This window comes from Chanodichthys erythropterus, chromosome 17, assembly GCF_024489055.1.
Source record: "Chanodichthys erythropterus isolate Z2021 chromosome 17, ASM2448905v1, whole genome shotgun sequence".
NCBI classification, from domain to species: Eukaryota; Metazoa; Chordata; class Actinopteri; order Cypriniformes; family Xenocyprididae; genus Chanodichthys; species Chanodichthys erythropterus.
In genome coordinates, this window is record NC_090237.1 from 23861000 (window position 1) to 23888142 (window position 27143).

A 27143-nucleotide genomic window follows, 5' to 3' on the forward strand; every position below is an offset into this window, starting at 1 on the left:
AAGTACACTCCCAACTTTTTGCCATTAAAGTTCAGTGTTTAAGCGAGCTGCCAGAGGAAAGCATTATTCTGAATTGCTGAACTGGATCTGTGTAGGAATGTGGATGTTGACTCTTGACTCTGATGTCAAGGCATGTGGCTGCAGTGATAACTTGAGCCTCTTCCAAAGGAAATGGCCTTCAGGCTCTTTATTACTTGCTCTTCTGGAACACAAATGTGTTCCTGTATTGCTGTTTCACTACTGTGTTAATCCTTAATATATAGAGATGTCCTTATATAACAAACTCACTGACCTTCACATATAGAGCATGCCATAGCCTATGACTGTGTCTGTTGTGATATATGGTTGTGTGCAGTATACCCAATTCAGAGGACTCTTTATTTCTCCCACTCTTTCTCTGACAGGGTGAGACAGTTGACAGCTTTAACTGGGGTGCGCGGAGGCGTTCCATTGACAGTCTGGACCAGGCAGAAGCCCAGCCAATGGAGGAGGACAGCCAGCTCTCAGGAAGTTCACCAAGCCTGTTTCCAATCGTCCATGATGATTCTGATGAGTCTTCTGAGGATGAGTCTCTCACAGCCAGCCAGATCCTCTCAGCCTCACAGCTAGTAGGTTTTCTTACGCTGTTTTGTATTCATATTATTTAGCTTAAAGGGTTTGGGTCACCTAAAAATGAAAATTAATTTATAATGGGAGCCCAAATTTGAAGCCCAAAAAAGCACATCCATCCATCATAAAAGTAATCCATACGACTCCAGGGGGTTAATAAAGGCCTTCTGAAGCAAAACAGTGCATTTTTGTAAGAAAAATATCCATATATAACTTTATAAACTAGAATCACTGTCTTCTGTACATGAGTCGATTCTGGCGGAAGAGTTCTTCTGCTTCTTTTTTCTCTGTTCTTCCTATTGTTTGCAACTCATAAACACATGCTCTATAGTTTCTGAAACCTGACAATAGCCACAAAAAACAGTTGGGTGCTTCCTTATAATGTACAGTGTAAATTACAGTGACCTAACCTTAATCTGATCATGACTATTTCTTACGCGGAAGAGTGAACTTTGACCTGATGCATGGCTCATTGACAAAGGTGGAAGCGCAGAGGATAAAACAAAACGTCAGTCACAAATTAGAAGTCTAAAACGAGAATTTTTAAACTCAGCGAAGCTTGTGTTTGTTGCCCAGCCCTATTTGTTAGAACCACGAGAGGTGTCTACTCTCACCTAAGCTTACGCTACTCCTAGATCCTGCGTCATACGCTAGAACTCGACTCTCTCGTGAACGCGCGGACGGACGTTACCGAAAGGTAGTGATTATAATCTATAAAGTTATAAATATGGATATTTTTCTTACAATGTTCATCACTTCACATCAGAAGGCCTTTATGGATTATGGAAACCTTATGGATTACTTTTATTACAGATGGATGCACTTTTTTAGGCTTCAAAATATCGGCTACTATTCACTCCCATTATAAAGCTTGGAAGAGCCCAAACATTTTTAATATATCTCTGTGTTTGACTGAAAGAAGAAAGTCATATACACCTAGGATGGCTTGAGCGTGAGTAAATTATGGGATAATTTTCATTTTTGGGTGAACTACCCCTTTAAAATCAGCATGAATTTAAAATTTTGAAACAAAATCTCTTCTATGATGATGTGTTCACCGGCACAAGGGCAGGAAACCTGTCACTCAAATGATATCACAACGTTAGCAAACTGCAATGATCCCGTCAATTTCCCATGGATAAAATCAAGTCCCACCCTACATTTGTTCTTGTTCGAGAAGCTGTTTCACTAGGATATACATCACAATAGGAAAGAACTTTGATTAATGCCGACTTTAAAGAGAATATTCAGCGGAAAATAATGTAGGCAGGATTTCATCCATATGATTTTGTCCATTTTATATCTGTAATGTCTAAATAAACTTTTTATTCTCATTTCAGAATGTCAGCTTGTCTCCTACTGAGGAACTAAACCCCATGGACTCCCCGCCTATCTCTTTTGACAACACTCAAGCTGACCCAATTCCTCTTTCCACCCCAACGCCCAGCTTTGAGATCTCACTACCCGAGGGCTCGAACCATCGGGTGAATAAGAGCTTCAAAATGGCTGACCTTTGGGGGCAGACACATTCATACTCATACCGTACCTCTGTTCTAGAGTTTTTCCATTAACAAGGCTGAAAAGGAGTAATCTCTTTCTGTGCTTGCTTTATCTGTCTGGCTCTGCTTTTAGCATTGATTGGTTTTAGGTAGTAGTTGGCTGATGCTGTTTTTTCGATTACATTAATGTGCAAATCAGCATGGAATTGCAAGTAATACTTGTTCTTCAAAAGCTCCCTGTTTCTATCTGCTAACCATTTATCTGCTAACTGCTTTTCGTCTTTGAGGCCTACCACTGCCTACCACAGTCTCAGAGAGAGGCTCTGGATGAGCCACTAGGGCAATGTGTATGGCTTCTCTGTGGGTGGCAAGGCTGTAACATCACTCACATGCAAAATGCTAGGGGTGCAAATAAAGAGAGTGTACCCATTGCCTGTGGCCATAAACAAGAGACAAGACCAATCAGATTTTGGTCCTCAATTTTAAAGGTCTCTTATTATATCTGAATCTGACATTATTGAAAATTAAAAAAAAAAAAAAAAAAAACACTCAAAAGATAAACGATTCTCGGCATGAAGAGTTTTAGTTTTGAAAGGTCAGTGAATTCTATCTGTACAATTTTGTTGTTGTTTTTCGGTTGTTGTTTTTTTTTTACCCTGCCTGCTTTATAAATATCAATATCAGTTGGTTGACCAATCAAATTATTATTTTATTTTATTTTATTTTATTTTATTTTATTTTATTTTATTTTATTTTATTTTATTTTATTATTTACTCTTTTTTTTTATTAACTTCTGTATTTTGGCCAAGATCACCGTATTTCATCTTACTGCTCAGACTGAGAAAGTTAGCCATAAAATCTGATCTTTTCATAATGATATTTATAGTTTTTGTTGCCACAGCTTTTTCTATTCTGAGACTAATCTTTAATGTATTTGCACTGGCCATAAATGCTTTATACTTACTAAGTTTTTCGTACTTCCTGTCCCAAACTAGGCTGAGGATTCAGTTGAAGAAGAGGAAGCCATTGTTAATGAAAACGATATCTCACTCTGCATTTGTGAGTCGCCGCCTGCCTTTAGTTGTTCTGACATCCTAACAGGGGACACACCTCAGAGGGAAGACAACTGCTTTATCGATGAGATAAGCCGTGTACCCAGGTACTGTATATGAGGTTCAAACTTTCAACATGCATAATTCTGTTTCATTCTTGGTGGAAAAGTCTGGTAAAGTCAAACTGACCACATAATCCACTTCCTCCAGTGGGTTTGGAGACCAGCAGAGCTCTGTGGCACAGGCAGAGGAGGAAAAGGAAGAGTTTTTGCTAGAGTCCCGTTCCTCGCCTCCGCCTTCTCCATTTTTCTCCGCCATCCTGGCCGCCTTCCAGCCGACTGTGTGCGATGATGCAGAGGAGGCTTGGCGAAATCATCTCAACCAGTTGGTGGCTGACTCGGATGGTTCCTGTGCAGTTTACACCTTCCAAGTCTTCTCCTCACTCTTTCAGGTAACGCATAGAGTTACAGTAGGTGGCCACTGGTCCTTATTAGGTTGTTTTTTGTAAAACAGCTTCAGAATCAGAAGTGAAAATGATCAACTTACACTTATGAATGAATCATTTATGTGGTGCATCCTAAGCGTGGCAAGAGCTGTTTTGTTGGTGTCAAATGATCTTGATTTTGTTCATTAACTTGGATTTTCTTTGGTTCATCACACAAAGCTGACAACTAAGTAGTGCCAAAGTTTTAGAAGACATGCAGCGTCTTTGATTATAATTTATTGATACTGACAACATGCTGGTGTGGGGCAGATTAAACAGGATATGTTGTTTCTGACCTCCAGAGTATACAGACCAAGTTCTGCACCTTGACATGTGACGCTGCTGGTTACCTTGGCGATGGCCTTCGTGGAATTGGAGCGAAGTTTGTAAGGTCATCCCAGATGCTGACATCCTGCTCTGAATGTCCCACATTGTTTATCGATGCAGACACTGTGAGTTTCTCATTTGTATATGAATGGTCCATCTAAAAGTGCCAGCTTTAGTGTTTTATACATGTGTACATGCCATTTTAAAATGAACTTGTTACAAAATGTATCTCTTAAATATGTGTTTCAGATCATGTCATATGGGCTCTTGGAGAAGATGAAGTTTAGTGTGTTAGAGCTGCAGGAGTATCTAGAGACCTACAACAACAAAAAGGAGGGAGTCATATCAGTATGTTCAATCAAGCATTATTTTACAAAAGCAATATTTTAGTCATTTTCAAGTTTTTTATATAAATAAAAAAAAAAAATGTGGCACAGGCAGAGGAGGAAAAATGTCAAGGTGCTATAGCTATAACCATCCTAAAAAAATCTTTGAAATCTTGATTTAAAAAAAATAATAAAATAAAAACATTACAAACATTACATACAAAACTAATAAAAAATATTACAAAATTAATAAAATAAACCATTAATAAAATGAATGATTTAAAACAATTTAATGTTGTTTTAATGTTTGCAAGAAGTCTCTTGTGCTCACCAAGGCTGCAAATATTTAATAAAAATACAATAAAACAATAATATTATAAAATATTATTACAATTTAAAATAACTGTTTTCTTTTTTTCATATATCTTAAGATGTAATATATTCCTGTGATGGCAAAGCTGAATTTTCAGCATCATTAATCAGTGTCACTTCAGTGTCACATGATCCCTCATAAATTATTCTGATTTGGTGCTTTAATAAAAGTATTAATTTCTTTAAAAAAATTCTTACTGACCCCAAACTTGTGAGCAGTATTGTATGCGATTACAATCAAACCAAAAATTATTCAGGCATTTTGTATATATTTTTACTAGTGGGTGCAGGACACTATAGTTCATTTATGTAAGTGAGGATAGCAAAATAAAATAAACTGTTACATATTATACCCAAAAATTCATCATATAGTGAACTACCAGTAAAATTGATAAAAATTTGGGACCCAAATATATTTAGACACTTTGACCTGACCATGTTTTGCTGAAGTGTTATCTGACATAATTAAGATTATTTTTTTTTTCTGTTTAACTCTGAGATCTTCTCATATTTTATTACAATTTTTTCTCGACTATAGTAAATAAACTGTATTAATGAATGAAATGTTCAAGGTATCTGAATAAATCTTGGTTTGACTGTATACATATATAGATTTGCATTGTAGATGCTTTAAATAAAAAAGCTACAGCTTGTTCTCTTCAACTTTCTGTTTCTGTTTCCAGTGGCTCCGCAACTGCAAGGCCAGCTTCCCCAAATGCACTGGAGATGGAGTGATCACTTATCAGCCTGCTGAAACAGAGGATAAGGTATGAAACTGCCTTTTTTAATATCATAACAATTAGATTCTAAAAAAAAGGGAAAAACTTAATATAGGAATTTCACTATTATTTAAGTTGACACAGCCCTAATACTACACTGTGCCAGTGTACCACAGCATGTGTTTCTGTCTTACTTTATTTCCTAAATAAAAGATACCGTAATACTTTATGTGAATGTTTTAGTGTGGTTGCATTGTCTACTGATTCCACTGTAATGTCCATTGTGTCCTGAGATATGAGTGAGATTAGTTGAACCAAATGTTTTAGATGCCATTTCAATGTACCTCTTATATTTTCTGCATTTCGATTGTTCTGTGATAGCTCTGTGAGTGACTTCTCTTTTCTATCTGTCTGTTCTTTAACTTTACGCCTGTTTCAAATGCAAGCTGTTACTTCACAACAGCGCCTCTATTCTTATGTTTGATTTGGGGGTTATTCTCTGCTGGGCAGTGATGAAGTTTGAAGAAACCTGAAAAGGTTTTCTGACCTGTTTTCAACCCTTCAAGATCCACAAAGAAGAACAGTTAAAAGACTTAATAAATTCTAAATTAAAAAAGGGACATTTAGGATTTGACAATAAATGGCATCTTGTTTTGTCACCCAGCACAGTCCCCATGCAAAAATAAAAATAAGATGGCATAGTTGTGAGTCTTTTTTCTTTCTCTGCTTGTCCATTAACCTTTTCTGCTCATGCATGATGGAGCCATTGTTTGCTCATGCTTTCTACTGCCAGTGCCACTGGGCTGCATGTTCACACTATATTCAAAACTTCTCTTCCTTCTCACTTCTTACCTTTTTGTCTTGCAATGCCTGCTTTATAGCAAATGGAATCTCTTGCAGTAAGTTTAAGAACATCTTTTTTAACATCATGTCTTCCTTTTCCCTTGTTCCAAATACCCATATTATACGAGCATTGCCAAATATTACAAAGCATATCAGATTTTTTTCACAGGCCTCACATTTTTTAAATGAAAATACAGTTTTGCTAACATTAACAAGCTAGTATCCTTGTTAATGATTTGTTTTGTCTTCTATGCTAGAACTGTTCTGTATAACTCTTAAGAATATAAGAGACCTTGTTATTTATTTTATGTATGTTTGCTTACAGCAACTGGAGCTTTGTCAAAGACTCTACAAGCTCCACTTTCAACTGCTGCTGCTTTTTCAGTCTTACTGTAAACTGATTGGCCAAGTTCACGCTATAAACTCTGTACCAGAGGTATGTGGACATCAGCGTCTCCTCATCTGATTTTTTACTGGAATAGAAAAGGTCTTGCTTGCACATCTTTATGAAATATTACGGAGCATTGCACATGATATGTGTGGTGGGGGGAGGGGGGATATCTTGTCCTACAATTTTTTAATTCATTTGCTTTTTTTAGGTAAATCATGGCCACATTGTACTAATTTGTTCCCTTATTTTTGTAAAATTGTAGCCACTAACTAAATTAAAAGGTTAGTTTTTTTCCACCCTCGTGTCGTTCCAAACCTGTAAGACCTTCGTTCATCTTTGGAACACAAATTAAGATATTTTTGAAGAAATTCGACTCAGTATGGCCGATGCTGTTCACGTGAGCAGCATGACACATGCGCATGATGCTGCCAATAATAAGTCTGCGTTCTGACGTAGAACACGGAAGCTCTGCACTGCTTTCACTATGTCAACAGCGTAGAAGACTGACAGGGAAGACTATTAAATTTTTATTATTTTATTGAACAAAATCGTTATTTTTGTTTTGTTTTTGCGCACAAAAAATATTCTCGTCGCTTCATAACATTAAGGTTGAACCACTGTAGTCACATTAACTGTTTTAACAATGTCTTTACTAATGTGGTAATTTCATTGCTTTCTATGGGAGATTAAAAAAAAACTCGGATTTCATCAAAAATATCTTATTTGTGTTCTGAAGATGAACAAAGGTCTTGCGGGTTTGGAACGACATGAGTAATGTCGAGTTGAGTAATTAATGACTGAAATTTCATTTTTGGGTGAACTAACCCTTTAAAAGGAGGGAATACATAAGTACAACATGGCCATTTTTTTTTAATTTTTTTTTTTAATTATTGATCAAATTAGTATTATGTGGCCACGATTTAACTAAAATGACGAAATGAGTCAACAAAACTTGGGTACTAACTAATAAATGGAGAGAACAAACTCCTGGCCTGGAAACTTTTTTTTTCTCATGTGTCGGGCTCCTTAACCCTCAGGGGTCTGAGGATTTTTGGGGCCCTGGAGAAGTAGTATAGCAGTATTTGCTCAGTGTGTTTGTGTTTTTTTTTTAAATAAATTTTACTAATTACGGGTGCCATTTAGCATTGTGCCATAATGCCACGGTATACTTTGAACTTTGTTGGCGTACTATATAAATGCCATCATACATGAATCTAGTAATCATTTAGTAGTATCTGATATCATCACTGTACTATGGTACTGCCATTGTAACTTTTTGTAAGGGAAAAAATAGTTTGATTTCACACAAAAGAATAAATTTGATTGTCATTTATATGTAATTGTTGTCCCTTCTAGCTGCAGAATATGTCCAGAGAGTTGAGTGAGTTGAGGAGTAACCTGCAGGCAGCAGCAACCTCAGTGGCCAGTGAGACAGCAGCCAAACGGAGTGATCCCTCTGCTGAATCCCCCTACAGCTCCTCTGAGGCTGCTGTGCAGGCCATTCTGGAGAGCCTGAAAACCAACGAGTTCTCCAGAGCCATCCGTTACATACAGGAATGCAGGTAAAAATGACTACAACTTATTGTTTTATAATGGAACTTAAAGCTGCAGTCCGTTTTTTTTTTGTTAAAAATGATCCAAAATCAATTTTTGAGCAAGTACATAACCAGCCAGTGTTCAAAACTATCTCCTTACCTCCTTACCTGATTCACAACAGTAAGCTTGTAATAATGTTTTCTAATTCAAGTGGTACTGGTTGGTTTCCATGGGAAATTCAAGCATGCCGCCGTTCATCTTTGCGTCATTACATCACGTCTGTATATATAAAGAATAAGTCCCAGCTAGTAAGCTATATCGCATATGAGGAGGATCATTTATAGCCTTTTCTCACAGCAGCTGCAATAATTAAACTTATCATTTTGATGGTGGATTGTATGGTATGACAATTGGACAATTAGAGATTGGACTGTACAAAAATTGAAATCTACAGGTAACGCTAATACGCACTAAATACATATAGTCACGCAATGCTGATGTTGTTAACATTAACAATGTGAGAACAAAGTATAACAATAGTTTTAATTTGCACGGTTTGATGTGATATGAGGTAAGCTATCATTAGATTCAATCACCATTGGCAGCGCAATTTATTGTAATGCTTTTTTCCTCAGTTGGTCAGAACAAAAGTGGCAGACATGTTACATATTTCTTCAGATGACATTTTCTGGTGAAAATTCTAATTTTGGTCATACTTCCAAGACTACAATCTGTGATTCCGAAGTACAGTATCCACACCAGTGTGGTGACTGACAGCAAACAAGATTCATCCGCATTGAGGAGCCGTGCCGAGGCACAACCCACGCAAAGATGATAATTCCACAAATAACTGCAATTGCAGGTTTCGAACAGAGATGGCGACAAAGAGGCAAAACTCACGGACTGCATCTTTAAAGGGATAAACCACCAAAAAATGAAAATTCTGTCATTGTTTACTCACCCTCACGTCATTCCAAACCTGTATGCATATCTGTCCGCAGACCACAAAAATATATTTTTGGTTCCCATTCAGTTCCATTGTATGGACAAAAAATACACGGTTTGGTTACCAACATTCCACAAAATATCTTTTTTTATGTTCCACCGAAGAAGGTAATGATGTAAATGATGACAGAATTAAAATTTTTGGGTGAACTAACACATTAAAAATTTGATTTATAGGAATCGGCAATAGAAAATGTATGCATTTGCAGTTATATGCAGTGCAGTATTATTTGAAATAATAATCACTTTTCTAATGATATCTTTCAGGAAATTGTGGCCAAGTGACATCTTCGGAAGCAGCTCCGAGAATGAGATCCAGACTCTGCTCAACATCTATTTCCGGCACCAAACTCTGGGTCAGACAGGAACCTTTGCCCTGGTCGGTTCCAAACAAGACCTGTCTGAGATATGCAACCGACTCACTGAGCTTAACTGCGAGATCCGAGACATGATTCGACGAGCGCAGGGCTACCGGGCCATCACTGCCTTCCTTCCTGACTCCAGTGTGACCGGCATCAGCCTTTGAGGCGAACTTTTAGGGATCAGGCCGACAGTGGCTTTCTTTCCACCACTCCTGTCTGAAGATGCTGCTGACTTCATTGTTCTCCCCTAGCGCACTCATTACTGTGCTGCCTCTGCTCTCCTTTAAGAGGTGACAGGATGTATAGCATAAATAGCTTGGTAAAATGCAACAGGGGTCAGAAAAAGAAGTCGACGCCTTGGCTTTTTTGCACTACTATGTATGTATGGGGCCGCCCCCTGCCTCTGAAACGGGGCCTCAACTACTGCAGGCGTCAACGGTATACCAAAGCTCTATAAATGGCTCCTCCTGCCCACGTCTACCATTATACATGCTACGGGAAAATGTGCAATGCCTCACACCAAGTGAAACTTTTCATCTTAGAGAGAATGTTTTGAAACTTCAGTGCTCTCGTCTACTTGATACAGAAATGTTCTGTTCTTGTTTTTCAGCCGAAAGCCGTTGTTAATGTGGCTTTTTAAATTGTTTATCAGACTTTTCACTCCCTGCATCATCTTTTACCCATACAGACAGAATGTCTCTAACACAATGCAATGCTACTGTCAGAAAGATCTGGATGCATTAAGGGGTCATCCAGCACTTATTTATAGGGGGTGTTTGATTTTATTAATGTCTTTCTACTGTTTTGTTGCTCCTAGAAGATTTATTTATATTCTCAAAAGAAAGATCATCATGCTTTGATTATCATAAAATGGTATAGTTTTATAGGATAGAATTATGTCTATTCTGTCTTTTGAAATGGCCAAGCATGCAATGGTATCAAAATAGAGATATTTATGGAATAAAAAATATTTTAAATGAAAGATACATTTGTACATAGCAATGGGAGTGTAGCCCATACTTGTAAGATTTTATTTTTATGGTTTCATTTTGCTGTCTGCTGTATGAAAGTGTGCATGCAATAAATCGATCAATAAATAATATTAATAAAAATCTGCTTAGTGCCTGAGTGTGTGTTTTTTTTTTTTTTTTTGTGCTTATTGGAAACATTCAAATGATACAAATCTAAATTTAATTAAGAACAAAGGCAGTTCATAAATTTAGATTTGGATTATTTTAATACTATTAATCTCAAAATCAGTGCTCTAAATCACTTGTGTTAATCTTTAATGAGAGCAATAGGTTATTTTTTTATAATGTACATGTTTGTTTGTTTTTAATACTGGAATAAATTATAAAATGTATGTCATTATATAAAAAAGGGAGTCTTCAATGACAGGATTAGAATTGAATTGAAGCAATGCATTATTATGTAATATTTATATAGTTGTGCGCCCTCTGGTGTTAGCAGAATAGAAAGACACTCAAAAATCAAAGGTTTTTTATTTTCCAGTTGTGCAACAGTTAACAACAGTGCTTTTTGACAGTGACTTGGCAAATTCCAAGTGTATGTCAGTTTTAAATAATAAAAGTTTTAAATAAACAAAGTTTTGGTGGCCCATGACATTACAGGCACAATTAAGATTTTTTGATATTACGTTATATATATATATATATATATATATATACACACACACACATTGCTATATTCTCTAGCAATAAACGCAACAAATGCGTGTAAATTACTTTATACATATAATCAAATTATTAATGGAATAAGCAGTGAGTATTAAGATGTAACAAGTAAATTAACAAGCGATAAAAAAAATAAAAAATAAAGCTGTAAAACGTACATGTGCTGCAAAATAGGGGAAAATAAGTTTAACGTTTACTTGGTGTGAATAGCATTGCTGACTATAAACTATAAATATATTTTGAACAAACACTGTCCAAAAACATCGACACTCATTTCCATCCTAAACATTTGTAAATAAGCATTTCCAGTTTCGCTTCAGCAGTGCACGTAAGCTCGTCCCTAAACTCAGGCGCGCATTTTGATTGGCCGAGACAACTGCTCTTCCGTTGACGACACGGCGCTTATTGGCGGGATGTGCAAAACCAGCTTCATGCACGCGCAGAATTAAACAGATCCCCTCAGGAGACTCGAGGGAATAAAAAAACGTGAATCGGCGATGAAGAAGACATTTCCAGGAATATCGACAAGTCAAAAGTTACAGACAAGCTTTTATTTGAGTCAGCACGTTCATTTACGGTAACTTCCAGGTCTGCTTCCTGTTTACTGGAGCTAGTTCAGATAGCGTAGTCAACATAGTGATGATATGTGTGACATTGAACAGCTACTTTACTAAGTTTCGATGACAAAACTGTTAACGTTACTTGATAGCTACGTAATATAAAAGACACTGATGCTAGAGATACTTGTTACATTCAGTTGTATTTTCATTTATTTTATTGTTTTCTTTATCTGCAGGTCCAGTGACAACATTACTGTGCTTGGCTCAGATTTAATCCCTTCACACTCATGGCAGCATGTTTGAGAATTTCTTTCATCAAATTGACAAAGGTAAACACTTACAATAAGAGAGTATAATGAATTATTTTATTATGATTATACAATACATTGTAATATTATTATGATTATTACTAATGTTATTAAAACTAATATATGGTCATTGATATTATTAAATTATAATAATCTGATTTATTGTGAATTAAGAGCTTGGACCCCTTAATCCAGACTGGTTTGAGGAGTTGACTGCAAAAGCTTCCAGAGATGAAGGACATCCTGACCGTTCGAAAGCTGAGCAGGAGGAGGACACTGTCAAAGCACCAGAGACATCAGCTCTGGGCAGTCAGCTGTTTTCTACACCCAAAATATTTAAGCAACAACACTTTCAGTCCCCTGATTCCGTTCCTAATGAAGAGTCACCTTATGAAGGTATCACTGTTGTAGTGTTATGTATGAAGCATGTGTATAAGGACATAGTCATGTACTTTGCAATTGTTTTCCTTCCACCCAGTGACTAATGGAGACTCATCAGCTTTTCCCTGGGCAGAAACAAGCCCTTGTTTGTTTGGCTCAGCCAAAGACTGGTAATTATGAGTTATATAAATTTCACATGAAATATGAAAGCCAAGCAGAATGTTATTGTAAGTTTATCTCCTTTCCTTTGTAGTCAAAGGTTTGATAGATCCTGTGAAAAACCTAAAGAATGCATTGGTAAGAAAGCTTTAGATTATCTTTCCTCTTCTCTTTAAAATGTAAAAAATAAGGCTGTCCTAATATTAAATATTGTACTTTATTTGTTAACTATTTCCAAATTTGACATCACAGGCCTTCTGGATACACCAAAAAGGTCTTTGGTAAGTCAACACAAAATCACAAAACTCGTCATATATTTACTTTCTTAATTCACTCTATTGGTCATATTTTTTGCTTGATTTTCCATGGCATTTGTGTTTATCCAAAGAAAAAAAATGCCTTTCGTCAAAATATTAAAACTTTCACCAAGCCCAATTTTTATTTCATTTTTCTTTTTTTTACACTCCCCTTCAACCATCCTATTTCAGTAACAAGTCACAAAAAAAAATAAAAAATTGGTTGCGAACACAATTTCACATTAGTGACTGGTCAATGTTGACTTCACTTTCATCACATAAATGTCAACGTTAAAAAATCTGAGGTTGTTCAACCCCTATTTCACATTGACTTCATTCTAGACATGAATCATGATATTGTGCTTGGTCTCTTCCAGCCGCGTTCAGCAAAACGGATATCTGAGAGCCTTGGGGCGCAAATCAACCCTGACTTATCTTGGACCAGTTCCTTTAACACACCATCATCTTTGACTCCCACCGTGATATTGCGTATGTATGAATACATATCTTGTCTCTTTAGTAGCAAATAATGTATGGTTTACAATGAAAAATACATGATCATAATGTCCGATTTCTCAGAATTATCCCCACACTGTTATTCCACAGCTGTGATGATAACTTTGCATTCATGCTTACTGTTGAATATGTTTCACCTTTATTAGGTTTCAACAAGAAGAGGAGCTCGCACACATAATAGTAGGGAAAAAAAAAAAATCCTTTTACAGGCCAAATGCAAGGACAAAACATCATCATCAGTGTCATGAAATCCACTATTATGTGTGCTGGCTTCTTTCCTTGTTGAACTTTGATATGTTTTTTGCACACAAAAGTAATTGTTATCTACAAACATTTTCAGACGCTCTACAGCTTCTCATTTGTTGCTGTTTTTTTTTTTTTTTTTTTTTTTACCTTTATCACTTATATATTGATCAAGTGAAAAAAGTCATCAATACTTAAGCTGTACTTTAAAAGAATGTACATTATATTAGATGCAATTCAGTCACACAATTACTATTTGACAACTGGTGCTACAATTACCCCAGGTATATTAGTGATATTGTCACTATATCATATTTGTGATTTGAAGAAATATCTTGCAATTACACCCTGGTCTCCTGATCAGGTATGAGCTACTCAGCTATTCTTCTTTCCCTTTAGCAAAAACAGAAGATTGTTGTCCTTCATCAAGTGTCCTCAAAGACAAGGAAGCAATTGTAAGTGCAAATCTAAAATTCTGTACACAAATAATATGTAATGTTTTTCTACATGTCCGTCATTGATTTTTTTTTTTTTTGGGATTATGGTTCCTAATATTCTGAGATTCTGCTTTTACCAACATAGAATTACCTGATGGCTGATGCCTTGTTCTTATTCTCTTATTCACACTAGTTTGTGCGGAAACTGTTCCCATCTCTCTCGAAAGTCTCTGCAATCACTGCAGATGATACAACATTGAAACAAGATGGTGAGTGTTACACTATATTTGAAACTATATAGGGCTGTCGCGATAACCAATACTGCGCTATTTACGAGCCAACCGCAGAGGACTGCAAATACCGCAGCAACCGCGATGTTTGCATGTTTTTTATTTTTTGAAAGGTATGTCCTTCTCGTTTTACACTTCATGCTTGTGTACTAAATATTAAATAAGTTAATAATGATAGCATAATGTGTACCATGGTAATTTGTACAGAGGCTCCGTAGATTTGCACTAAACAAGCCTAAACAGACATTGAATGTGAGCAAGATCGACTGTGTGACTGTAATTACCTGCATCTGTCCTTCAGGCCGAGACATATATTTGTGAAAAAAGGTTGTCATGTCCAAGGATAGAAATCTCTCCGTTAGCATCGACACATTACTGGTCAGCTGAGCCTTATAAAGTGGCGCTCAAAGTTAAAATGATTTCAACAGCTTGTTTCATTGCATCGCTCTTTAAATTAATCAGCGTTTTTGAACATGCAGTTGAATGAATGGTTTAAAGACTCAAAGAAGGTCCCTTGCCGCCTTGTGGCGCAACAATGTAACTGCACTGACTGACAGCCTGTCTGGAATGCGCAGAGATGAGTAGTTCTGCTTATACTCGTGAAATATCAACAGAAAGTCTCTCGTTTAGTCAGATTGGAGGATCGGAACTAATTATTATACATATAACAATAGCCCTACGATCTTACTGTCAGGTTTATGTTCTCGCATATCGCGCTATTGAGCCACTCAAAAATACCGCAAGGGAAAAACCGCGGCAGCCCTAAAACTATACAAAACAAAAAAGGTTTTATGTGATACTAGTAACTCCAGTTAGAATATTATTGGAATTATTTTGTACTTTTCTCTTCAGTGATAGCCAAAAGTGAGACTATTAATGCTGATGACTTGGGAGAAAATCCTGCTTGCTCTCCAAATGCATCTGTTGATTCAAGTGGTCTGTGGAAGCAGAAGGTTCCCAGTGCTATAGAGGATGGGGATGTCCGGACCACAGTGCAGAATGTTCTTGATGGTGCTGAGGATGTATTATCAATATTCTTCAGCAACAATACTTCAACTCTGCGGAGAATTAAAACCAACGAGAGGATCAGAAGGAGAATAACCGATTCCTCAAAGGATGTTAGATCACTTGTTTTAACTTCAGAACCAGAAGAGATATTGAAGGCTGATGTAGAAACAAAAAGCCCCAGCAAAAATAAAGATATCATTCAATGGACCCCACTGAGTTTATCAGAATCTATTCTAAACGGAAGTTGTTTGGGAGCGTCTTTGATAAACAATCACAACACTGTAGCATCCAGTGAAACTAATGGTGGTACTGTTTTCAACTGCACTGCAGAAAGTAGCCAGACTTTTTCACAGAGTGTAAGACTCAGATCTTATCCAGAAGAAGCTGAGCATCAAAAGACTTTGTTAGACAAATCACCTGCTTTCATGCTCACTAGAAAGCCCAGGAAGTTTGTGTATCAAGTGCCAAGCTCCGATTTGTCAAAGACTGTAATTGGACACAAAGCAACTCTACCAGTATGTTTGGACCAAACTGTCAAAGGTAAGACTGTTCTTGTATTGAATTCTCTTACAAATATTGTGTGTGTACATATTTTTGAACCGCTTTCACTCTGCATTTCACAGAAAGTTCCTCAGTGGAAAAGGTGTCAAGTGACCTTAATGAATCCAGATTCGCAAGTGAATATGCAATCAATAGTCAGACACAGCCACAAGACATTGAACTGTTATCTACAGAACCCCATGTTTTTGACCACGGATTGGATATGACACAGCTTTCCAAAGCATTTGCAGAGGATTTCACACAAGAAATAAGGCCAAAAGGGCTGCTTGACGTGCCTGTAAAGAATGACCAAAATGGCCAAGTGCAACCTAAAGCTGAGCTTGAAGAGAACAAATTTGGTAATCACAATGACATCTCTGATTTAGCAGACATATCTGTCAACTCCCCAAACAAGTCAACCGTCATGCTCACACCTTTTGATATCAGTCATGACAGTGGTTGCCCTACCACCTTTTCAGATTTGGATGGTACGACAGCCTCGTCTGCAGACATCAAGGAGTTTTGTCCTACCTTTAAAACAGCAAACAATAAGGCCATTTCCATCCCAAGTGAGGCTATAATGAGGGCCAAAGCATCATTGGCTGAAGCTGCAGGGGATGGTTTGAGCATCACTTTAAATCAAACGACTCCAAAACATTATCAAAAAATTGAAACATTGTGCAAATCAGTTTCAGGAAGCACTAATGCAACCAGATCGCCTGTAGGACAGTTCATCTTCCCTAACCATGCATCAATAACGTTTGTTAGTGATGCTCCAAAGAGTGACAGTCCAAAGAGCTTTAAAATAAATATTTCAAGTTACTCTTCACCACAGTCAAATGAATCTGATTATAAAACTGGTTCAAAGAGGAATATTACAGCTTCAGATGTTGGCCTTCAGACAGAGACTCTTTTGAAAGAGGAATTGAGGAGAGATTCATCAAAGTGCATTCATCAAAAACCGGATTTCGAAAAAAGTGCTGAAAGACAGACTGTGTTCGACATTAACAGCATACACAAACCCACTGCAGTGGACTCCAGCTGTGATGATATTGAGAAGAATGGCACTTTGACAGCATCTCAAAAGGCTGATGTTACAGAATTGTGCAGTCTTTTGGAGGAAGCAAATAGTCAACATGAATTTACTCAGTTCAAACCGACAAATCTTTGCTCCGACAACAACACTACAGAGAGAGACTGGGATGCTGATATAGTCAATGACATCGACTTTGATGATAGTTTTAACTGTGATTTTGTGAAAGGAAAGCATCCAGTCAAGACAGATGCTTCTTCAGTAAACAGTTCTGATCATATTCAAATTGTAGATGCTGCCAAATTATGCACCATGTCAAAGGAAACACAAAATGGTATTGTGCCTTTGACTGAAGACACTTCTTTAGTTGACGGAATGAAGAATGTCCTGTCTAATTTCACTCGCTCAGATAATACTCAGTTTCAATCTTTTGGTTTTAAAACTGCTGAAGGGAAATCTATAAGCATCTCAGAAAAGAGTTTAAACAAAGCAAGGCACTTTTTTGAAGAGGATGATCAAGAAGTCAAGGTGGATATTGGAATGATAAAATCAGAGCTTTCTGACAGTATAAGCACAGAAAGTAAAGCCCACAATGTAAAAGATGTACATTTCAGCTCTGTATATGGAAATGCAGCTTGTAAAGAGATAAATAAGCAAGTGGCAGGAAATGCAGAAATGGAGCAGAATTGTTTAGGTGAAAAACCAAAAGCTGTTTCTTGGAGTGAAACCTCTATAAAAATAAATCAACCAGACCCAGTGGTGGTAGATCAAATATCTGATGGTCCGAATATTCCTTCTTTCGACAGTGAGAATGTCTTCCAAGAACTGAAGTCTAGCAATGATGCAAAAGAAGTTTGTGCAAAGATTTTTCCCTCAGAAACTTCTGTGCCTCTGTCAGGGCAAGGCTATGGTTTTCAGACCGCCAGTGGGAAAGGAGTTTCCGTTTCAGCCAGCGCCCTTAAGAAGGCAAAGGACATATTCAAAGACTGTGATTCAAATATTGACATTCGGGAATCTACAAATATGGAGGGAAAGAATGACAAACTTGTTGAAATCATCGAACAAACAAATGCATCAATTTCAAATTGTAAAAGTGTTACATTTTCTGATGTGGTGGAGGCCAAAACTGTTTTCAGGGACACTGATTTGATTAATGACTTCTCACTGCAGTCCTCTTTGGGCCAGACACCCCCTCAGGAAAAAGTATTTGAGCAAAAAGGCTTTCAAAATGAATTCTCTAAGTATGTCTCAGAGTTGCTTCCTCTTAATGGAAACTGTGGTTTCAGTACAGCCAGTGGTAAGAAAGTATCCATCTCAGCTGGAGCAATACAGAGAGCTAAGGATGTATTTTCTGAGTCAGTTGATGGTTTTTCATGTGCCAATGATTCTCAAAAGACAAAGCAGGTTGTCGATAACCAAACCGACTCTAATTCCTCTGGAGAACACAAAGGACTCTGTACAACAGGTGGGAAGAAGGTGCCTGTCTCTGCTACTGGGCTGCAAAGGGAAAAGTATCTCTTCAGAGATTGTAAAGAGGACAAATTGTCATCCAAAGATCTTCAGCACCAAAACTCTAAAGGTTTCAGCGATGTCTCAGAAAAGACCTTTGCAGGTTGCAGTAACATCCCTTTCAGCCATGAGCCTGAAACTGGGAATTCTTTAGGAAAAAATGTAGGATTCTCTACAGCAGGTGGAAAGAAGGTGGCCATCTCTGCCACTGCACTTCAAAGGGCCAAGAGTCTGTTTAACGATTGTGAAGAGGAAAATTTATCTTCTGGGAGTCTTCAGCACCAAGGCTGTAAAGGTTTCAGCACTGCCAGTGGTAAAGATGTTACTGTCTCTGAAAATGCACTGAGTGAGGTTAGAGCGGCATTTGCAGGTTGTGATGATGCCTCCGTCAGTCATAAGCCTACAAATTCTTCTGGAGACAATGCAGGATTTTCTACAGCAGGTGGGAAGAAGGTGGCCATTTCTGCTACTGCAATTCAGAGGGCCAAAAGTCTCTTTAAAGGTTGTGAGGAGGAAAACGTCGCATCTAAGGAACTTGTATCAGAGAAAGTCCCACCTCACACTAAGAGTTCTCATAGAAAAAGTGAGGACATTGTGGATGGAAACCTAAAGTTTGAAAAACTAAACAAGAAAAACTGTGGTTTCAGTACTGCTAGTGGTAAAGGTGTGTCTGTATCAAAAGTTGCCCTTGAGGAAGCTTCTAAATTATTCAGAGACTGTGATGCCCAAGTTACTGCTACTGATAACCAACTGCTACAGAGTGATTTCTCAAAACGCTGTACTCAAAATAAAGAGAAACAAACCAAAACCACTATACACTCTTTGCCATCTAAAGTAACTCAGAATGTACCTGCACAACTAGACTTGCACTCTTTGGATTTTAACAGATGCACAGACACCCAGCAGAAGTACTTTGAGCAGGAAGCGATGGCTTGCACTGAAGCTTTACTGGCAGATGATGACCTGAATGAATCAGCCAAGTTGGTGATGTCAGAGGGCACTGATTACAAAAAAAGTTCATCTATTCATAATGTACAGACTCAGGGGTCTTTTGACCAGAACAGGAGGAGAAAACGTCAGTTTGATTCCAGCAGTGTAGCAGGTATGGCTCTGTTTCATTTTTCTATGGAAAATGTATGAAAAAATGCATTTTATATTTTAGCCTCTTATTATTTTACACATTTTCTGTTTAGATTCAGGACAGCCTCCTTTTAAAAGACAACTTCTCTCTGAATTTGACCAGACTTTAGATGCAAAATCCTCTGGCCTCACACCACTAAAAAGTTGTCCGAATGGTTTGTCTTTTTCTTTCTTTTTTTTTTTACTTTTTTACTTTTGTTTATTTTATGATGAAATACTATCTAACTTATACATAACTTAACTTATTCATAAATTCCCTTTTGCAGGAACTCTAAAAGACAGGCGTGTCTTCAGATATAATGTCCATCTCAAGCCGAATGTCACTGCTCCCGATTGGTAGGTTGTTTTACTGGTTTTAACAGTTAAGAATTTAGCATTTAATATCACAACACATCTTTAATTCTTACAAATTCATTTATATATATATGCAGGCATCATGTGGGCGAAAAGTCAAATGACCTTGAACAACATTGTTCTACGGTGTCTGTCCAAAACAGACGCAACTCGGGCACTAAAGGAGTGGTGTTTGTGCCCCCTTTTCAGAAGGTTTTGATGGCTGGTACATCAAACTGTCAAAACACTGTCTCTAAAGTGTCCAGTAGTTTTATTTCACCTTTCAAGAAGGAAAACAAAGAACAAACTGATCATTGCAACCAAATGGACCAAAAGATGACGACTTCTACATCACATAATGACAGTGTTGTACAATATTGTGATGAGAAGAACCTACAGGAGGGTTTTAAGCCTAAATCAACCATTTCAGTGGAAAGTGTAGTGAATATGATGGACTCTGAAGAGAAAGGTAGCCATTTACTGTCTTCTAATTTTATCTTTTTAATATATATTGTCTCATAATCTTGGGGTTATACTAAATGGTCCACAACAGATATAGAGATTAATAATTTCATGAACACAGCAATAAATCTGCATTTTTATCGGGATGTTAATAGACACTAAGGCATGGCAGGAGACCTTAAACCTAGCCAGGGATATGCAAGACATGAGGCTGCGAAAGAAGAAAAGGCAGACTATTCGTCCTCTACCTGGTAGCCTTTACCTTGCTAAGGCTTCTGGTGTCCCCAGAATCAGTCTGAGAAATGCGGTTGGATGCAAATGTCCTGGTCATTACACACAGGAGGAGGTAAATTTTTTGATACCTTTTTGCTAATTATTTTATTTTATGGCACTGAAAAACTACACTTTGTGTACTTTTTTTTTTTTTTTCTTCTTTCCCCATCTCAGCTATACCAGCATGGTGTGCATCGGGAAGTCTCAAAAATAACCAGTGAAAATGCTGAATCATTCCGATTTGACTGTAATGACTTCTTCAAACGTGAGCTTCTCATTGAGTCTGGTGCTCTCCAGCTGGCTGATGGAGGCTGGTTGGTTCCAGACAGTAAGGGTACTGTGGGCAAAGACGAATTTTATAGGTAAACATTACATGCTGATGCATATGGTGCATTTAATGCTATCAATACAAATAAAACCTTGTGGTCTTATAACGGTACAATGACATTTACATACTAAAAGGCACTTTTATCTTGCACAACATCATTGTTTATTGAATTAGTTTGGGTAATGTACCATTTTTTTTTTTTTTTGGCAGTGCATTATGTGACACCCCTGGTGTTGATCCCAAACTCATCAGTGATGCCTGGGTGTTCAACCACTACAGATGGATTGTATGGAAACGGGCCTCGATGGAAAGAACCTTTCCAGTTTTGATGGGTAGCCTGTGTTTGACTCCAGAGCAAGTACTTCTGCAGCTGAAATTCAGGTATTGAATCTTAGTAAAGCTCATACTTTTAACCCCAAAATTAAACAACTGTAACAGTTAAATATTTGCACTTATGACGTGATTTTACAGATATGATGTGGAGGTGGATCACAGCCAGAGGTCCGCTCTTAGGAGGATCATGGAGAGGGACGACACTCCAGCTAAGACATTAGTGCTCTGTGTATGCGGTGTTGCTAAAACTTGTCAAAATCCAGAGAAGCTAGTCAAAGATGAAAAAACTCCCAATGCAAAGATGGAGTCCTGTGTGATCTGGCTCACAGACGGATGGTACTCCATCAAGGGCCTGTTGGACCTTCCGCTCTCTGCCATGCTGAACAAGGGTCGTCTCCGAATCGGTGATAAGATTGTTACTAGTGGAGCAGAGTTGGTTGGTTCCCAAGAAGCCTGTTCTCCCCTGGAAGCTCCTGAATCTCTGATGCTAAAGGTAAAGTTGGAGTTCAACAAAGATGATCCGTGTGATCTAAATCCTGCCAGACTTTGTTTGATTTCTCATTTTTGAATTTCAGATTTCAGCCAACAGCACAAGACGAGCTCGATGGGACACTAAGTTGGGGTACTATCGTGACCCTCGGCCTATCAGGCTCCCGCTATCCTCATTGTACACTACTGGAGGTGTTGTGAGCTGTGTGAACATTGTGGTGTTGAGAAGTTACCCCACTCAGGTCTGCTCCACCTCAACAGTGCATAATTTTGCTTTTGTACCAAACAATTGACTGACTTTCTCATCAAACAGTGGATGGAGAAGAAGCCCAATGGTGTCTTTATATTTCGCAACGATCGTGCTGAAGATCGAGAGGCCAGAAAACACAGCACCTCAAAGCACAAATCCATGGATCTCCTTATTTCTAAAATACAGACCCAGTTCGAAAAAGAAATGGAAGGTAGGGTTTCATTATTTTTACTTTCATTTTAAGACATTCAACTTTATCAGAGGTTTGTAGGTAAGGGCTTTTGATGAGTGTTTCCCTCCATGTACAAGGTAAAACGAAAAGTCACTGCCACAGGAGGACATTTAGTCGACATGAGATTGAAGCTCTGCAGGATGGGGAAGATTTATATGAGGCAATGGAGCGGGATCCTGCTGTTGAGGTGAAATTATTATACCTATGCATATTTTTTTGCCATTGTGAAGTAAAGAAATGAGAAATAAATTGTCATTGTCTCAAACCATGTACAAACATGGATCATTTTAATAAAAGATTATTTATTTAACTCTGTATGCTATTTGAGTAGACCCATCTAAGTGAGAGGCAGATGGAGGCGGTGAGTAAGTACAGGCGCTGTCTCGGGGAAAGGAGTCAGGCGGAGCTGCAGGAGCGTGTGCAGAAGGCTGTAACGGAAGCCCAGGAGGCTGAGGGTGGGTGTCCTAATCGAGATGTCACTCCTGTTTGGAAGCTCAGCATTACTGATGCCAGTGACCTGCAGAAAGACCGTGGTGAGCCAAATGGAAATCATCTTTACTTTTTGGTTAGATGTTGTTGGAGCCCATTTAACCGGTTATGGCTGGGTGCCATACATTTCCTAGTTTACACGCTGAACATCTGGCGCCCATCGCGGGACTTGTATGGCTTGCTAAGGGAGGGCCACAGATATAGGGCGTATCACCTCGCCACATCTGAGGGGAAGAAACGCTCAGGCATTGCTCACATCCAATTCACTGCCACCAAGAAAACACTCTTTCGGGATATTGAGGTAAACTAAGTGTTGAACAACTTTGTTCCCAGCACAGGCTGATTACTTTCCTCTTTTCATTGCAAGCATATGAAATGGTCTTACATAAAATCTGTTTGAGCCAGGTGTCTCCAGAGTGGTTGCATCAGCATTTCGTTGCTCGAGAGTGCGTACGCTTCAGAGAACTTCAAAACCCTCAATTCAGCTCTCCTTGTGGGGAGGTGGACATTGTGGGATATATTGTCTCCATAGTGGGCAAACAAGGTTAGTTGCATTAATTTATCATAAAACGTTTCCTCAATCTTTAATATTTTCAGACACATTTTGACTGTTTAAATGTCTTCTCAGGAAATTGCCCGGTACTGCATCTTGTGGATGAGAACTTTGATCTGGTCTCTGTGAGAACCTACAGTAGTCTGGAGCATTTGGCTATAGAAGAGCTGGTAAAGCCTCGAGCACTGATTGCTCTTAGTAATCTTCAGGTGAGACCGCTCTCTGGGCCTGTGCCAAGCCTTTATGCAGGAGAACAAGCACTATTCTCCGTAAACCCCAAGGAATCCCATCTGCAAGAAGCTATGGCCCATCTGAAGACTTTTGTTCAGGTTAATGAATCAGCTTTAAAATTTTGTATATAAGTACATGCAAAATCAAAGAGTGATTCCTCTTGTCTTTCATTGTTGCTGATTAGACTTGTGTTGGTTTTTTACGCAGACTTGTGAGCAGTTTTACAGCATTGCGGAGGAGAAGGTCTCAGATGTGGTTCCTTCAGGTGTCTTGGGTTGTTTTCAGTCTCCAAGAACTCCTGGTGTGCAGTCTAATCCAAAAATTAATGGCAGGGTTAGTATGAGGTTTTTTTTTTGTTTGTTTGTTTGTTTTTATGTGGAGAAGGACTGGTTTAATTAGTGTTGCTTGTTAAAGCAAGCATCACTATAATTATTAACCTTTTCCACACCGTTTGTTCTATGGACATGAAAGCACCTAGATCTTCAGATGTAGTTGTAACTGTTACTGTTTCAATTACTAATAGTATACAGATGTCCACACACTACACTTTAATTGAGGAATTTGGTGTCTATTATTATTTATAATTCATTGTAATAGTTTTTTATATTAATAATAACTATTATTATCATTAACAATAAGTTGTTGTTGTTGTTGTTATTGTTATTATTAGTGGTTAACATTTAATACATTGGGCCCTATCATACACCCGGCGCAATGCGGCGCCAGGTGTGACGCAAGTGTTTTTTTGATCATTTCAACCCAACGCAGTCATCATTGTCACGTCCTGCGCCACTTTGTTTAAATAGCAAACGCATTCGCGCCCATTTGTGCGCCCACTCATGTATGTCCACTAGATGCAATATCAATCTGTTATGCCCTGTGTTGAAATTCCCAGGTAACCCCGCAGCAGAATAGCAGCAGTTTCTCGCCTTTCACTCCACTGAATAGAAGAACACCTGTATCTGCAAATAACACTGAGGGAAAAGACCCCAAAAACTTGAAAAGAAGACGAGGTTTGGACTACTTGTCACGTATCCCGTCCCCTCCACCCCTCACCCCTCTGAAAACCAGAGCTTCTCCCTGCGTTAACAAGACATTTAATCCCCCACGGAGATCTGTGACTCCCAAACCTCCACAGAACGAGCCACCCGGAGCCTCACGTCCCCCAACAGCAGAGGAGACTTGGGTGAATGATGAAGAGCTGGTGATGATTGACACCCAGGCATTACTGGATGGGCTAAGGGAAGGCTGATAGGAAAAGTGAGACTCTTCTGATGAAACACTAAGTGAGTAAAGACACAAGAATGAAACCAACATTCAAGGCATTGAGAGCTATGGGTAATGCAAGTACTGTTCAAACTGTGTTGGCAGAGAAAGCAAGGTTAACTGGTTTACTGTGGTTCTCTGACAGTAAATGATGTGCAAGGGATGCACCTTTTTACAACTGCTGCAATCATTTTTAATATTCTTTCTTGTACTTGATTGTACTACTAAAGTACTGAAGTTAGTCATGTTTAGTGGCAAAAGTATATGTAAAGTATGTAAAAATGATTTATATATTTTAATTTTTATTAAAAGATGTTAAAAGAAATTGGTGACATTCATGACATTTGCAAAGACATGCACTGTGTGCAATTAAAACAAACTCCTGATAATACTGAAATATTAAACTTTTGAGCTTAACATGCACTGTTTGTTCTCCTGACATTAATAATGCACAGCTTCCTAAGAGAGAGGTGTGTTATTTTTGTGTTTGTGTGCTTTTATAAGGATTCATACTACATATTTTTGTCCTGAATAACTGTAAAACAAAACCAAAACTCTTAGATGTTCAAGCCTTAGACTAGTAAGCAACCACCTAGAATGTCCTAGCATCTTAGTGACAAATTCTGCATAGGCAAAATGTAAATATTGTACTTAAAATTGATAGCGCAGTGTTATGTAGAAATGTGTTCCACTAATGAACAGCAGGTGGAGCTTTAACACTTGCCCTTGACTAGCTGCAAACTCTGTTTTGAAGATTTTGAAGTCCTGTCTGCCATTTTCATATTAAATCTGAAGAAATGAGAATGGAACAAGTAATATGAATATATTTCCTAATAACCGCCAAAAATTGGCAGCATAGATGGCAGTGGATATGACAAACACAAGTCTGACTTCATTTTCTTCATCTTGCTGGCAAACTCACTTGCAGGCTTATTTAACAGACCACAAATGCAGACAAAAGGATTTCAATTCCAAACAGAACAGTGTCAAATTAAATCATCTCTGATCATAATATTACAATTCCAGGCATTTACTCTAGAGAAAATATAGAATGTAGCCACTGACTGGCTCTTCAAATCAGTTTAAGGATTTTCGAAATTTAGAAACAACCCCATAATCTATTCACTCGTCAAAGAATGCTTCAGAAAACCACAGACATGCCAGATTTGCAGTTAGCTGCCATCAGTGGCTTTCCTCCACAGTGTTCAGTTTTACATCTATCATCTCGTCATTGGGAATGTGCTGACTCAGCACACATCCAGCTCTATTTTAAGATTTTTGGCCCACAATGATAAAGATAGCTGACACTCCTGTTGTGTAGCAAAGAGACACTGAAGATGATATCTGTTAGTGGTTGACAGAGAATAGAATTACTGTGGCCAAAAATGTTTCCATGAGCCTAGATCTGAAAATACTTGTGGTAGAATGAAGTCTGAAGACTTTTTTTTTTTTTTTTTTTTTTTTGGGAAAAAATTATTTGATCAAAATACAGTAAAAACAATAATAGTGCAAAATATTATTGCATTTGAAAATATGGAAATTTTCTATTTGAATATATATTAAAATGCAATTTATTCATGTGATGCAAAGCTGAATTTTCATCATCATTACTCCAGTCTTCAGTGTCACATGATCCTTCAGAAATCATTCTAATATGCTGATTTGCTGCTCTATAATCAATTATTATTATCATTATTATTTTTTTTTTTTTTAAATTAAATCTTTTAACAAATGTCTTTACTGTTACTTTTGACAAGTGCTTGAGTGCAAGAGAACATGAGAAGTTAATATCTGTTTAACATTTGTCATGTTTTCCCACGTTTAGGTCTGTCTCTCCATGTGATAGTCATTATTTTTGTGAACTTCCTCTAGAGGCCTTATGGTCTGCTTTCAGGCAGCTGCTCAGAATTTTGTAGTGTTGCTGCCATTCAAATTAATGCAAATGTGTCCACAATGTCTGGTACTTCTGACTATTTTTATATCCATTTTGCACTGCTTGCCAAGGCAAGGATGACTCTTTTAGAGGTTTTCATAGCTTTCAAATAAAATTTTCCTGATAATTTACTCACCCTTATGTCATCCAAGATGTTTATGTCTTTCTTTCGTCAGCTGAAAAGAAATGAAGGTTTTTGATGAAAACATCCCAGGATTATTCTCCTTATAGTGGACTTCAATGGCCTCCAGATGGTTGAAGGTCAAAATTACAGTTTCAGTGCAGCTTCAAAGGGCTTTAAATGACACCAGACGAGGAATAAGGGTCTTAT

General features: G+C 37.8%; 2 protein-coding genes across 7 annotated transcripts in view; both read left to right on the forward strand.

Moving 5' to 3' along the window:
- frya (furry homolog a (Drosophila)) overlaps positions 1-10674 on the forward strand; it is a 79154-nt gene extending 68480 nt beyond the window's left edge. For all 4 annotated transcript variants that reach the window (XM_067366127.1, XM_067366123.1, XM_067366124.1 and 1 more), the window contains exons 52-61: positions 405-608; positions 1950-2093; positions 3105-3268; positions 3372-3612; positions 3948-4097; positions 4222-4320; positions 5354-5437; positions 6558-6668; positions 7980-8185; positions 9432-10674. In XM_067366127.1, coding sequence (XP_067222228.1) covers positions 405-608; positions 1950-2093; positions 3105-3268; positions 3372-3612; positions 3948-4097; positions 4222-4320; positions 5354-5437; positions 6558-6668; positions 7980-8185; positions 9432-9690 — 1662 coding nt within the window. In that variant the 3' untranslated portion in view covers positions 9691-10674. The remainder of the gene's footprint in view (positions 1-404; positions 609-1949; positions 2094-3104; positions 3269-3371; positions 3613-3947; positions 4098-4221; positions 4321-5353; positions 5438-6557; positions 6669-7979; positions 8186-9431) is intronic.
- Positions 10675-11663: 989 nt separating this feature from the next.
- brca2 (BRCA2 DNA repair associated) lies at positions 11664-25260 on the forward strand. 3 transcript variants are annotated; one of them, XM_067365782.1, is made up of 27 exons: positions 11664-11797; positions 12017-12109; positions 12263-12484; positions 12567-12639; positions 12723-12766; positions 12881-12909; positions 13302-13413; positions 14083-14138; positions 14314-14389; positions 15263-15958; positions 16042-19602; positions 19694-19795; positions 19907-19976; positions 20072-20442; positions 20591-20781; positions 20883-21070; positions 21247-21417; positions 21508-21862; positions 21945-22100; positions 22172-22319; positions 22418-22527; positions 22672-22873; positions 22964-23130; positions 23235-23373; positions 23458-23711; positions 23821-23946; positions 24509-25260. In XM_067365782.1, exons 2-27 carry the CDS (start codon positions 12076-12078, stop codon positions 24863-24865), a joined length of 8010 nt encoding a protein of 2669 aa, XP_067221883.1. In that variant the 5' UTR covers positions 11664-11797; positions 12017-12075; the 3' UTR covers positions 24866-25260. The 3 variants fall into 3 exon arrangements, with proteins under 3 accessions (XP_067221883.1, XP_067221884.1, XP_067221885.1); XM_067365783.1 differs by having other exon boundaries at positions 11723-11808; XM_067365784.1 differs by lacking the exon at positions 11664-11797 and having other exon boundaries at positions 11853-12109.
- Positions 25261-27143: the final 1883 nt, after the last annotated feature.

Excerpts from the sequence above, each read along its gene's own strand:
- brca2 (XM_067365782.1), top strand. The coding sequence starts at position 12,076 with ATGTTTGAGAATTTCTTTCATCAAATTGACAAAG. Across the intron at positions 12,485-12,566 it reads TGAAGAGTCACCTTATGAAG|TGACTAATGGAGACTCATCA; the intron begins GTATCACTGTTG and ends CCTTCCACCCAG. Across the intron at positions 12,910-13,301 it reads ATACACCAAAAAGGTCTTTG|CCGCGTTCAGCAAAACGGAT; the intron begins GTAAGTCAACAC and ends GGTCTCTTCCAG.